Here is a 14,396-nt window from a genome sequence, read left to right as displayed (position 1 = left end):
AACCGGAGCAACCGGAGGAAATCCACACAGACACGGGGAGAATGTGCAAACTCCACACACACAGTGACCCAAGCTGGGAATCGAACCCGGGTCCCTGGCGTTGTGAGGTAGTAGTGCTAACCACTGTGCCACCCAATACTCCAAATGCGCCGAAATCAAAGTTTTATATAGCTGCAACGTGATTTCCCAACTCCTGTACACAATGCCCCATCCCCTCCAACTTCGCCAAAAAGTGGGAAAACTTCCCAACACACCCCTCACCCCGGGATGTCTGAGTGTATACCACTAATACTCTCTCTCTCGATTCTTTCCGTCTCTACAGATTTTGGAAGATCGTTGGCGGAATTATCATTTTGATCATCTGTTGCATTAACATATACTTTGTGATCGATTATGTCTGGAGTTTGCAGAAGCTGGTGTTCTACATCGTGGCAGCCATTGTGGCACTTGCCTACCTGTTCTTCGTATCGTACTTGGTAAGTTTGGGAACATCCATTCCATCAACGGAACCTACATGGAACATTACAAGTCACGTTCTAAGCGGAAAGCCAAGCCCAGTTTTGACACAGAGCCCATTTGGGTTCATTGCGCGTAAAGTGGAGTCTTTAAACAAGAACATCTGAAGCAATTCCATTTTCCCAAATTATGGCAATTGACAATCTTTTCAAAAACGAAATTCTGTCTGAAAGGTGGCTTGGGAACGGCGTGAATGCTTCCAGCTGAGGGGAAGAGCCGAATTAACAGATAGTGAGGAATGGAGAAAGTCTCGGGGCGGCACGGTGGCACAGTGGTTCGCACTGCTGCCTCACAGTGCCAGGGACTGGGGTTCGCTTTCTGGCCTTGGGTCACTGTGTGGAGTCTGCACATTCTCCTCATGTCTGCGTGGGTTTCCTCCAGGTGCTCCAGTTTCCTACCACGCTTCAAAGATGTGTAGGTTAGGGTGGATTGGCCATGCTAAATTGCCCCTTAGTGTCCAAAGATGTGCAGGTTAGGTGGATTGGCCATGCTAAATTGCCCCTTAGTGTCCAAAGATGTGCAGGTTAGGTGGATTGGCCATGCTAAATTGTCCCTTAGTGTCCAAAGATGTGTAGGTTAGGGTGGATTGGCCATGCTAAATTGTCCCTTAGTGTCCAAAGATGTGTAGGTTAGGGGGATTGGCCATGCTAAATTACCCTAGTGTCCAAAGATGTGCAGGTTAGGTGGATTGGCCATGCTAAATTGTCCCTTAGTGTCCAAAGATGTGTAGGTTAGGGTGGATTGGCCATGCTAAATTGCCCCTTAGTGTCCAAAGATGTGTAGGTTAGGGTGGATTGGCCATGCTAAATTGTCCCTTAGTGTCCAAAGATGTGTAGGTTAGGGTGGATTGGCCATGCTAAATTGTCCCTTAGTGTCCAAAGATGTGTAGGTTAGGGGGATTGGCCATGCTAAATTACCCCTTAGTGTCCAAAGATGTGCAGGTTAGGGGGATTGGCCATGCTAAATTGCCCCTTAGTGTCCAAAGATTGGGTGGATTAGCAATGATTTTGGTTTTAATTCATCTCTGGGACATGGGCATCACAAACTGGCCAGCATTTATTGCCCGCACCTAGTTGCCGTTGGAGGGGCAGTTGAGAGTCAACCACATTGCTGTAGCTCTAGAGTCACATGTAGGCCAGACCGAGTAAGGATGGCAGATTTCCTTCCCTGAAGGACATTATGTTGAAGTTTATTAGTGTGATAAGTAGGTTTACATTAACACTGCAATGAAGTTACTGTGAAAATCCCCTAGTCGCCACACTCCGGCGCCTGTTCAGGTGCACTGAAGGAGAATTTAGCATGGCCAATCCACCTAAGCAGCATGTCTTTCAGACTGTGGGAGGAAACCGGAGCACCCGGAAGAAATCCACACAGACACAGGGAGAACGTGCAGACTCCACTCAGACAGTGACCCGAGCTGGGCATCAAACCCAGGTCTCTGGTGCTGTGAGGCAGCAGTGCAAACCACAGTGAACCAGATGGGTTTTTTCGATAATGGTTTCATGGTTATCAGTAGATTCTTAATTCCAGATTTTTTTTATTGAATTCAAACTCCACCATCTGCTTTGCCGGGATTCGAACCCAGGTCCCCAGAACATTAGCTGAGTTTCTGGATTGATAGTCCAGCAATAATACCATTGCCTTCCTCGTAGACACAGGGGTTGTGATACTCCGCACTGGAGATGCTGTATGTAGACACAGGGATTTATTTTGTGACCAGCCTCCTTGTGTTTCGCTCTGTTTGCAGCTGTGGTTTTGCTTGGTGGTGATGGGTGTACGGTTCTTGCAATGTGGCCGCACCTTCGGTTCGAAAAGGACCATCATTTCCGAAGATCAAAAAGAGACACTTGAGCGCACGGAATCGATGTGTTCCGCGGACATGAACACGATTCACTGAAGATTGGATCCGGGGCTCCCGAGAAACGTTTATTTTTCCCGATGGACCCCCTCTCTCTCAAAGGGGAGTGAGTCAAAACAACTGCTGTACATAAATGATTGTCATAAATCAAATGAGAAGTCGTATGGTTCATTGATTCACATGGTCGCGATGCCACAGGTGGATGTATAATACCACAAACTCCCAATGAATTCCACTGTGTCACTGGAGCCTATTTGGATCTGCATCTTCAAGTCGGCCTTGTAGAGGAGCATGGTGGTCAGCACCACTGCTTCACAGCACCAGGGACCCAGGTTCAATTCCAACCTCGGGTGACTGTGGTGTCTGCACTTTCTCCCCATGTCTGTGTGGGTTTCCTCCAGGTGCTCCAGTTTCCCCCCACAGTCTGAAAGATGTGCAGGTTAGGGGGATTGGCCATGCTAAATTGTCCCTTAGTGTCCAAAGATGTGTAGGTTAGGGTGGATTGGCCATGCTAAATTGTCCCTTAGTGTCCAAAGATGTGTAGGTTAGGGTGGATTGGCCATGCTAAATTGTCCCTTAGTGTCCAAAGATGTGTAGGTTAGGTGGATTGGCCATGCTAAATTGTCCCTTAGTGTCCAAAGATGTGTAGGTTAGGGTGGATTGGCCATGCTAAATTGTCCCTTAGTGTCCAAAGATGTGCAGGTTAGGGTGGATTGGCCATGCTAAATTGTCCCTTAGTGTCCAAAGATGTGTAGGTTAAGTACATTGGCCGTGTTAAATTCACCCACTGTGTACCTGAGCAGGACTGTGGCGACTAGGGGATTTTTGCAGCAACTTCATTACAGTGTTAATGTAAGCCCACTTGCGACACTAATAAAGAAACTTTAAAACCTTAAACTTGTAAGGAATGAAATCAGTGCCCACCTGGCACAGTGCCAATGACACCAGTGGGTATTGCCAGCAAGACTGAATCCCTTTTCAGTTTCTCTAGACTTGATTGTATCAAATGAGTGAAAGTGATTGTCATTTTAAAGGCTTTATTGGATGCCAGTCTTGCATGGCAGGTTAAAGTTTACAGCAGGCGGCCTGGGAGTGTGTGGGCAAAGGCTTGACAAGCCCAGTTACTGCGCCCCCTTTTCCCCGTTCACAATGCAAGTGGTGGTGAGGTTAACCTGGTGATACTGTGGGCACGGTGCTGTCACGTGCAACAGGATCACATTCCCCCAGTCACCCAGACTCAGTTAACTGGCTCCCAGTTCAAAATACACTTTATACTTGGTCCAGAACCTTCCATGCCTGAAGTGACTCAGTTTTTAACGCAGAAATAAAGTACTTGAGGTATGATGCGAAGGGGAAGAGGGGTGGGGGAGGGTGGAGAAAGGCAGGGGGAGAGGAGGGCAGGGAAGACAGGGCGAGGAAGGGGGAGAGAGGCTGGGGGAGGAAGAGACAGGGAGAGAGGAGGAGGAGGAGGAGGGCAGGGGGAGACAGGAGGCGGGGCAGACAGGAGGAGGGGGAGACAGGGGGAGGGGGAGACAAGGGGAGGGGGAGACAAGGGGAGGGGAGACAGGAGGAGGGGAGACAGGAGGAGGGGAGACAGGGGGAGAGGGAGACAAGGGGAGGGGAGACAGGAGGAGGGGAGACAGGGGGAGGGGGAGACAGGGGGAGGGGGAGACAGGAGGAGGGGAGACAGGGGGAGGGGAGACAAGGGGAGGGGAGACAGGAGGAGGGGAGACAGGAGGAGGGGAGACAAGGGGAGGGGAGACAGGAGGAGGGGGAGACAGGGGGAGGGGAGACAAGGGGAGGGGAGACAGGAGGAGGGGGAGACGGGGGAAGGGAGACAGTGGAAGACAAGGGGAGAACATGGACACGAGGAGGGAGAGATGGGAGGGGCTGAAGGGATGGCAGTGGGCTATCAGGGAGAGGTGGGGAGGGGCAGATATTGTGGGCTAGTATGGTCAGGAAAGGCTGAATGTGTGGGTGGGGAATGAAACTCACTGGGACTCAGAGTGAAAGTGGCGTTGCAGTTTAACCATAAACCCTCATTTGAATGTATGAGCATGAGGTTAGCCACACAAACCTGTGATATCTGAGCTCGGGCGAAGATTCGCGACAGCAGTGCGCTCAAAGCTGTTACCAGGACGGCCAAAGGCTCCTTGTGCCTGCGGGCACAGCAGGCCAGTTCACCAGTTCTGGCCAAGCTTTGGCCTTTTGTGGGCACTGGAGTGTGAAAATGGAATTGATGCTGGCACCAGATGTGCTTCACTCCAGCATCACTGTGCCCGATCACTATACACCAGCGCACCCAGAAACAGGGCCAGTTCACATCGTGTCTGACCACGTTCACTGAGTAACTCATACATGGCAGCGCTGTCTCCATGCAGAACAGTGCAATCAAAGGCAGTATAGGATATCCACAACAAGCTGCAAATGGTGCAATGTCCCTCAGCTACACAGAGCCTGCGATTTATTCCTTAAAAGCAGCAGGTCTTGTGGGACAGCCACAACAGCAGCACGGTGGCACAGTGGTTAGCACTGCTGCCTCACAGCGCCAGGGACCCGGGTTCAATTCCCAGCTCAGGTCACTCTCTGTGTGGAGTCTGCACATTCTTCCCATGTCTGCATGGGTTTCCTCTGGGTGCTCCAGTTTCCTCCCACAGTCTGAAAGACTGCTGGTTAGGGTGCTAAATTATCCTTCAGTGTGCCCAATCAGGAGTATGGCACCTCGGGATTTTCACAGTACCTTCACTGCAGTGTTATTGTAAGCCTTACTTACTTTAACCGGCACTGTTCCCGTCTCAGAAGCAGAAGGTATGTGTGTGTGAAGACAGGTCATACATCTCAGGCACAGCGAGGGGATGCAGTCGGTGGTTCTCGATGTCGCCGGGGGGGGGGGTACTCAGAAAATCGCTCCGCACGTACAACTGAGAGAACGTGTCCAGAGCTCCGCTGTGCTGACTGCTCTTCCTGAATACAACACAAGATTTCCAAAAAGAAATAAATGACTTTTAACAGAAGCAAGCATGCATTATCCTCACCTGTTCAATATCACCCCCACAGAGCACAGACTCACTGCTGGGGTACAGGTCACACAGAGTGTGGACTCACTGCTGGGGTACAGGTCACACAGAGTGTGGACTCACTGCTGGGGTACAGGTCACACAGAGTGTGGACTCACTGCTGGGGTACAGGTCACACAGAGTGTGGACTCACTGCTGGGGTACAGGTCACACAGAGTGTGGACTAACTGCTGGGGTACAGGTCACACAGAGTGTGGTCACTGCTGGGGTACAGGTCACACAGAGTGTGGACTCACTGCTGGGGTACAGGTCACACAGAGTGTGGACTCACTGCTGGGGTACAGGTCACACAGAGTGTGGTCACTGCTGGGGTACAGGTCACACAGAGTGTGGTCACTGCTGGGGTACAGGTCACGTAGGCTTTGCCAATGACTCCACTATCTACCATGGCTTCTGACGCACCACAATCCCCAATTCCAGAGTGCTTCCACACCAATATCTAACTCCAAATAAATAGCAAATCATTCCGTTTTGCAGTCACCTTCACTGTCACTGTCTCTAACCTATATATCCCCGGGCACTAAGGGTCAATTTAGCATGACCAAACAACCTAACCTGCACATCTTTGGACTGTGGGAGGGAACCGGAGCACCCGGAGGAAACCCACACAGACACGGGGAGAACCTGCAGTCTCCGCTCAGACAGTGATCCTTGACAAATGCGAACCAATCTTTCACCGTGTATGTGCAAAACTTGCTGAAAACTGGTCGTAACAATTCACCCAACCATTTGTCCGTTGCTTGCTGTGTGGCACTTGCTGGACTTGTGTAACAGCAATAAGCTGCCGGGTGATATATATGACAAAGTCCATCCTCACAGCTTGTTGTGTCCGTGTATGCATGGGCTGTAGAAGGTGCACAAAACAGATATCCCTGTATGCACTATCTTACCATTCACCGGTTTTATACAACATGAATTGGACAAATGATTGGGCCCAGGGAAAGGTAGTCATAAGAACATAAGAAATAGGAGCAGGAGTAGGCCATCTAGCCCTTCGAGCCTGCCCCGCCATTCAATAAGATCATGGCTGATCTGTCGTGGCTCAGTTCCACTTACCCGATTTCATTTCGTGATGTGGAGATGCTAGCATTGGATTGGGGTAACCACAGTAAAAAGTCTCACAACACCAGGTTAAAGTCCAACAGGTTTATTTGGTAAAATAAACCTGGTGTTGTGAAATTTCTCACTGTGTTTCCCAGGAAAAGGGACAGAAGAGATTTACAAGGATGTTGCCACTCAGGACTGGATAATTGGAGTGATGAGGAAAGATTGGGTAGACTGGGGTTGTTCTCATTGGCTCAGAGGAGGCTGAGGGGAAGTTTGATTGAGATGTATAAAATTGTGAGGGGCCTGGATAGAGTGGAGGGGAAGGGCTTATTTACTTTAGCAGGGAGGCCAGTGATTAGGGGAGACAAAGTGATTGGCAGAAAGATTAGAAGGGAGATTAGAAATAATGTTTTCACCCAGAGGGTAGTGGGGGGTATGGAACTTACTGCCAGAAAGGGTAGGACAGGCAGAAGCTCTCAACTTATTTAAAAGATCATGAATGTAGCCCAGTCCATCACGCAAACCAGCCTCCCATCCATTGACTCTGTCTACACTTCCCGCTGCCTCAGAAAAGCAGCCGGTATAATTAAGGACCCCACACACCCCGGACATTCTCTCTTCCACCTTCTTCTGTCGGGAAAAAGATACAAAAGTCTGAGGTCACGTACCGACCGACTCAAGAACAGCTTCTTCCCTGCTGCTGTCAGACTTTTGAATGGACCTACCTTATATTAAGTTGGTCTTTCTCCACACTCTATCTGTAACTGTAACACTACATTCTGCACTCTCTCCTTTCCTTCTCCCCTATGTACTCTATGAACGGTATGCTTTGTCTGTATAGTGCACAAGAAACAATACTTTTCACTGTATCCCAATAAATGGGACAATAATAAATAAAATTCAAATCAAATCCATGACTACAGGGACAAAGTGATTGGTAAAAAGATGAGAGGGGAGATTAGGAATATATGTTTTCACCCAGACAGTAGTGGCAGTCTGGAACTCTGTCTGAAAGTGTGCTAGAGGCAGAAACCCTCAACTCATTTAAAAGATGTCTGGATCTGGACCTTGAGTGTTACGGTAGGGTTACAGAGCAAACACTGGAAAATGGGATTAGTTTGTGGGTGCGGGGGGAGGGGGTGGGCTCATTTTCCAGCTGGCATAGAGCCAAGATGGGCCGAGTGGCCTCTTTCTATGCCATAAATCTGCGCTGCACACAACTGTGGTGAGTCAGAGGCAAAATGCCGTGGATGCTGCAATCTGAAACACAAACAGAAAATGCTGGAAAATCTCAGTGGGTCTGACAGCATCTGTGGGGAGAAAATAGAGCCAACGTTTCAAGTCTCAGTCAGAGCTAAAGACACAGAAAATGGGACATGATAGGTGGAGGGGTTGGGGGGCGGCTGTAGTTGGATAAAGAAGTGATGATAAAGGGCGGCACGGGTAGCACAGTGGTCAGCACTACTGCTCACAGCTCCAGGGGACCTGGGTTCAATTCCTGGCTTGAGTCACTGTCTGTGTGGAGTCTGCATGTTCTCCCCATGTCTGCGTGGGTTTCCTCCAGTTTCCTCCCACAGACCGAAGATGTGCGGGTTCGGTTGATTGGCCACGCTAAATTGCCCCTTAGTGTCCTGAGATGTGTAGGTTAGAGGAATTAGTGGGTAAAATATGTAGGGATATGGGGGTAGGGCCTGGGTGGTATAGACTTGATGGGCCGAATGGCCTCTTTCTGTACTGTAGAAATTTTTTGATTTCTATAAAGGTTGAAAAAGTTGCTAAGAGCATCTGTTGGAGGGAAGAGCAGTATTGTGGCAATCTGGAACAGCAAGTCACAGTTATAGGTTGAGAGGCGGTAGATTTAACACTGAGATGAGGAGGAACTACTTCTCGCAGAGGGGGGTGAATTTGTGGAACTTGCTGTCCCATAGCGCGGTGGAGTCTGAATCATTAACTGGTTTAAAGGACGAGATAAATACATTTCTAATTTAAAAAAGGAATAAAGGGATATGGTTAGCACTGCTGCCTCACAGCGCCAGGGTCCCGGGTTCGATTCCCGACATTGGGTCACTGTCTGTGTGGAGTCTGCACGTTCTCCCCGTGTCTGCGTGGGTTTCCTCCAGGTGCTCTGGTTTTCTCCCAGGAAAAGATCAGCCATGATCTGACTAAATGGAGGAATATGTTCCAAGGGCTGAATTACCTGCTCCTGATCTGAATTCCTAGGTAAAATACAGTGGATGCTGGAAACCTGAAGCAAAAACAGAAAAGCGACTTGTTTCATCCGCTCCTGAAGGTGGCGCTGTGCCTGAAGGCCCGCAGCTGCGCAGTCACTGCCAGCCCGGGAAAGGGCCAATCAGCGGCGGGACGGCTGACTGCGCCTGCGCAGCTGCTGACCTCCAGTCTTTGCGCCACATGCTGGAGCGGAGGAGGCAGGTCACCCAGGCGTTGCTGACAGCCCCTGCGCAGACCAACTTTGACTCTCCTGAGTCGGGTTATAGCGACTGCGCAGATGCACAGCCACTCTAACATTGGCTCCAGGCACAGCGCCACCTAGAGCAGCGGAAGAGACAGACCAACTTTGGCTCACCCGGGGGGCCGAGGCTGGCGGGCTGGAACTTCCAGCTTAAAGTTGAAGCGGATTGAGTGAGGCAGACTGGCGGTGCCCGGTGGGGGTGAACAGGTAAGGGGTTGCGTTTACACCTCATCTCGGTGACCATCCTCCTCTCCCCGCTGTCAGCGTGGCTGAGGAAGAAATACTTCCTCCTCAACGCCTCATGTCAAATGTTCCCCCCGTCCCGCATATGGACTGTCCCGACTGCAGTTCAGATAGATGGAGCTGGAAGTTACCATCTGTGGAGGGGAGGAGGGTGCTGAAGGGAGCCTAAAATTTTATCCTTTGACCGGCTGTCTTTGGCCACTCTTCTACAGTGAAGCTGTGGAAATATTTTTCTTCGACATCCTTCCCTGGTTTTATTTATGTTGTGTTATTCAGGGAGGTTGGTCAGGAATGGTGCTAAGGACAAAATGAGAGAGAGAGAGAGAGGAAGTTGCCTCTGTCACTCTAACCTTGACTGGCCATTGAGGGAAATCTCTTTGCACCTTCAGTGTTGGAGGGATTGAGGGAAATCTCTTTGCACCTTCAGTGTTGGAGGGATTGAGGGAAATCTCTTTGCACCTTCAGTGTTGGAGGGATTGAGGGAAATCTCTTTGCACCTTCAGTGTTGGAGGGATTGAGGGAAATCTCTTTGCACCTTCAGTGTTGGAGGGATTGAGGGAAATCTCTTTGCACCTTCAGTGTTGGAGGGATTGAGGGAAATCTCTTTGCACCTTCAGTGTTGGAGGGATTGAGGGAAATCTCTTTGCACCTTCAGTGTTGGAGGGATTGAGGGAAATCTCTTTGCACCTTCAGTGTTGGAGGGATTGAGGGAAATCTCTTTGCACCTTCAGTGTTGGAGGGATTGAGGGAAATCTCTTTGCACCTTCAGTGTTGGAGGGATTGAGGGAAATCTCTTTGCACCTTCAGTGTTGGAGGGATTGAGGGAAATCTCTTTGCACCTTCAGTGTTGGAGGGATTGAGGGAAATCTCTTTGCACCTTCAGTGTTGGAGGGATTGAGGGAAATCTCTTTGCACCTTCAGTGTTGGAGGGATTGAGGGAAATCTCTTTGCACCTTCAGTGTTGGAGGGATTGAGGGAAATCTCTTTGCACCTTCAGTGTTGGAGGGATTGAGGGAAATCTCTTTGCACCTTCCGTGTTGGAGGGATTGAGGGAAATCTCTTTGCACCTTCAGTGTTGGAGGGATTGAGGGAAATCTCTTTGCACCTTCAGTGTTGGAGGGATTGAGGGAAATCTCTTTGCACCTTCAGTGTTGGAGGGATTGAGGGAAATCTCTTTGCACCTTCAGTGTTGGAGGGATTGAGGGAAATCTCTTTGCACCTTCAGTGTTGGAGGGATTGAGGGAAATCTCTTTGCACCTTCAGTGTTGGAGGGATTGAGGGAAATCTCTTTGCACCTTCAGTGTTGGAGGGATTGAGGGAAATCTCTTTGCACCTTCCGTGTTGGAGGGATTGAGGGAAATCTCTTTGCACCTTCAGTGTTAGAGCCATTGGTCTTTGAGGGGCTTTTAAATGTCAACATGAGCCACAAAGCGATGGTGCTAGTTTTGAATAGGGAAGCAAGCCAACGTCCAGCTCTGACAAAGGTCATCCAGAGTCGAAATGTTAGCTGTATTCTCTCTCCACAGATGCTTTCAGACCTGCCAAGATTTTCCAGTATTTTCCTCTCTTTGTTTCAGATTCCAGCATCCGTGGTATTTTTACCTTTGCCAATGTCCAGAGTGTTAGGATAGGGGATGAGAAATTGGAGTCAACCTTGACTTGGGCTAAAGCAGTGCAAAGTGTTGTATTTAGTGAGTCACAGCCCTCTGCCCATTGATGTTCCTACAGTAAAATTCTAGGGGAGAGAAGTGTTCCATTATTTGATTATGCACATAGAAATTGTACTGACCACTTCCCAACCTCCTGATGTAATTCTTTTCCCTATTATTGTTAAATTAGACCGTAAACCCCCTCACCTGCAGGTTATCCACTGCTTAACTACTGAGAACATCTGGCTTTGTGGGGAAACATCTGTTGCCCTGCTACCAGAGAAATCCAGCTGTGGGGATGGACGTTTAGCCTTTCCACTAAAGCTGCCAGGCCGAGTGTCCAATTAGTCTCCTTTTTGAAGACTTGGCTCTATGTCTATTCAAATGGTGGTGTGTTTGTGCTGATTTTAATGTTTTGTTTCCTGTACCTGTTGAGCACTCACTTCAGGGTGTGTGTGTGTGTGTGACTTGCTGTCACGTTGCCTGGGTGATAAATCGGTGAGATCAAGACCAACACGCCAAGTGACAGAAAGAGGAAACAGTCACAGGTTTAGATGTTGATGAGTATTACTCAAACATTGAGTTTGTCTTTAAGATTGGAAGTACTGCCACCCCTAGAACATTCTAAGTGTCCTTTCTTTTTGTATCATTTTATCTCTGAGCTGTCGCAGGGATTACCAGTCTCCTGCGTGGCAATGGGTGAGCGACTTTGCACGCAGCGCCCCTCTTGAACTGACAGCAGTTATGTCCGGAGAGAGACCCTTATACCACTAATACTGGCGAGTACAAATCCATCACTGGGGCTCAGACAATTTGAACGGTTGGTTTACGAGGCAAATATAGCCTGCGAAACAGTGGCCTGTGGAGCAGTTTAAAAAAAACCCAAGTGAGGCACTTTACAACGATGGACCTGGGATGAGAGTCGGGGCAGGTGGGTGAAAATACTGCGGACGTACTTCTGAAGGCAGTACTTCTGCAACGATAGACAGATTGCTCCAGGGCAGGGTGCAGAGCTGTGACCTCTCAGAAACCCAATTTCAGTGCAGTAACTTGAATGATATGACGGAAACGCTTGTTTGCACGCAAACAAAGGAAATTGCAGCACAGGAATAGACCCTTCAAACCTGCACCGACCATGCTGTCCAACTTAACTAAAACACCCTACCCTTCCAGGGACCATAATCCCTCTATTCCCATCATATTCATGTATTTGTCAAGATGCCCCTTAAAACTCACTATCGTATCTGTTCCACTATCTCCCCCGGCAACGAGTTCCAGGCACCCACTACTCTCTGTGTAAAAAATCTGCCTCATATATCTCCTTTAAACCTTGTCCCTCGCACCTTAAACCTGCGCCCCCTAGTAATTGACTCTTCCACCCTGGGAAAAAGCTTCTGACTATCCACTCTGTCTATGCCCCTCATAATCTTGTCGACTTCTGTCAGGCTGCCCCTCAACCTCCGTCGTTCCAATGAGAGCAAACCAAGTTTCTTCAACCTCTCCTCATAGCTAATGCCCTCAATACCAGGCAGCATCCTGGTAAATCTTTTCTGTACCCTCTCCAAAGCCTCCACATCCTTCAGGTAGTGTGGTGATCAGAATTGAACACTATATTCCAAGTGGGCCTAACTAAGGTTCTATAAAGCTGCAACATGACTTGCCCATTTTTAAACTGGCCCTGGCCAATGAAGGGGAGCATGCCATATGCTTTCTTGACTACCTTCTCCACCTGCATGGCCACTTTCAGTGACCTGTATATCTGTACACCAGATCCCTCTGCCTATCAATATTCTTAAGGGCTTCGCCATTTACTGTATATTTCCTATCTGCATTAGACCTTCCAAAATGCATTGCCTCACATTTGTCCGGATTCGGCTTTCTCTTGCACATACAAAATCCCAGGTGAAAGAGTTCTGAGGTGCAGAGGGATCTGGGTGTCCTAGTGCATGAATCACAAAAGGCCGGTATGCAGGTACAGTGAGTAATTGGGAACGCGAATAGAGTGTTATCATTTGCGAGGGGAATTGAATACAAGAGTAGGGAGGTTATGCTTCAGTTATACAGGACGTTAGTGAGTCCACATCTGGAGTATTGTGTACATTATTGGCTTCCTTATGTAAGAAAGATGTAAATGTGTTACAAGCTTTTCAGAGAGGGTTTCCTAGACTAATGGGCGGATTGTCTTACGAGGAAAGCTTGGACAGGCTAGGTTTGTATCCATTGGAGCTTAGAAGAGTAAGAGGCGAATGGATCAAAATCTTTCAGATCCTGAGGGATATCGATAGGGTGGATATAGAGAAGACAGGGTATTCCATCCTACTGTGAAGGAGACTAGTGTTGAAATTGCAGGGGCCCTGGCAGATATATTTAAAATGTCGGTATCCATGGGTGAGGTGCCAGATGATTGGAGGATAGCTCATGTTGTTCCATTGTTTAAAAAAGGCTCAAAAAGTAATCCAGGAAATTATAGGCCGGTAAGTTTGACGTCAGTAGTAGCTAAATTATTGGAAGGAGTACTAAGAGATAGGATCTACAAATACTTGGATAGACAGGGACTTATTAGGGAGAGTCAACATGGCTTTGTGTGTGGTAGGTCATGTTTAACCAATCTATTAGAGTTTTTCGAGGAGGTTACCAGGAAAGTGGATGAAGGGGAGGCAGTGGATGTTGTCTACACGGACTTCAGTAAGGCCTGTGACAAGGTCCCGCATGGGAGGTTAGTTCGGAAGGTTCAGTTGCTAGGTATACATGGAGAGGTAGTAAATTGGATTAGACATTGGTTCAATGGAAGAAGCCAGAGAGTGGCAGTGCAGGATTATTTCTCTGAGTGGAGACCTGTGACTAGTGGTGTGCCACAGGGATCAGTGCTGGGTCCATTGTTGTTTGTCATCTATATCAATGATCTGGATGATAATGTGGTAAATTGGATCAGCAAATTTGCTGATGATACAAAGATTGGAGGTGTAGTGGACAGTGAGGAAGGTTTTCAAAGCTTGCAGAGGGATTTGGACCAACTAGAAAAATGAGCTGAAAAATGGCAGATGGAGTTTAATGCAGACAAGTGTGAGGTATTGCACTTTGGAAGGACAAACCAAGATAGAACATACAAAATAAATGGTAGGACACTGAAGAGTGCAGTAGAACAGAGGGATCTGGGAATATAGATACATAACTCCCTAAAAGTGACGTCACAGGTAGATAGGGTCGTAAAGAGTCCTTTAGGTACACTGGCCTTTATAAATCAAAGTATTGAGTATAAGAGTTGGAATGTTATGGTGAGGTTGTATAAGACATTGGGGAGGCCGAATTTAGAGTACTGTGTACAGTTTTGGTCACCTAGTTACAGGAAGGATATTAATAAGGTTGAAAGAGTGCAGAGAAGGTTTACAAGGATGTTGCCGGGACTTGAGAAACTGAGTTACAGACAAAGGTTGAATAGGTTAGGACTTTATTCCCTGGAGCGTAGGGGAATGAGGGGAGATTTGATAGAGGTGTATAAAATTATGATAGGTATAGATAGAGTGAATGCAAGCAGG

The 14,396-nt window shown here is 48.3% G+C and overlaps 1 protein-coding gene across 3 annotated transcripts in view; it reads left to right on the top strand.

The window, feature by feature from the left end:
- LOC145339235 (natural resistance-associated macrophage protein 2-like) overlaps window positions 1-2,526 on the top strand; it is a 56,055-nt gene extending 53,529 nt beyond the window's left edge. For 2 of the 3 annotated variants that reach the window (XM_080183634.1, XM_080183633.1), the window contains 2 exons: window positions 323-476; window positions 2,264-2,526. In XM_080183634.1, the coding sequence (XP_080039760.1) occupies window positions 323-476; window positions 2,264-2,413 (304 nt within the window). In that variant the 3' untranslated portion in view covers window positions 2,414-2,526. The remainder of the gene's footprint in view (window positions 1-322; window positions 477-2,263) is intronic. The other variant, XR_013886009.1, reaches the window with a different exon arrangement.
- Window positions 2,527-14,396: the final 11,870 nt, after the last annotated feature.

The sequence above is a fragment of the Carcharhinus amblyrhynchos genome, unplaced genomic scaffold, assembly GCF_965287045.1.
Source record: "Carcharhinus amblyrhynchos unplaced genomic scaffold, sCarAmb.v2.hapA chromosome_355, whole genome shotgun sequence".
Classification (NCBI taxonomy): Eukaryota; Metazoa; Chordata; class Chondrichthyes; order Carcharhiniformes; family Carcharhinidae; genus Carcharhinus; species Carcharhinus amblyrhynchos.
Note: the sequence above shows the minus strand (reverse complement) of the source record. Positions and strands in the feature narration are given on the sequence as shown.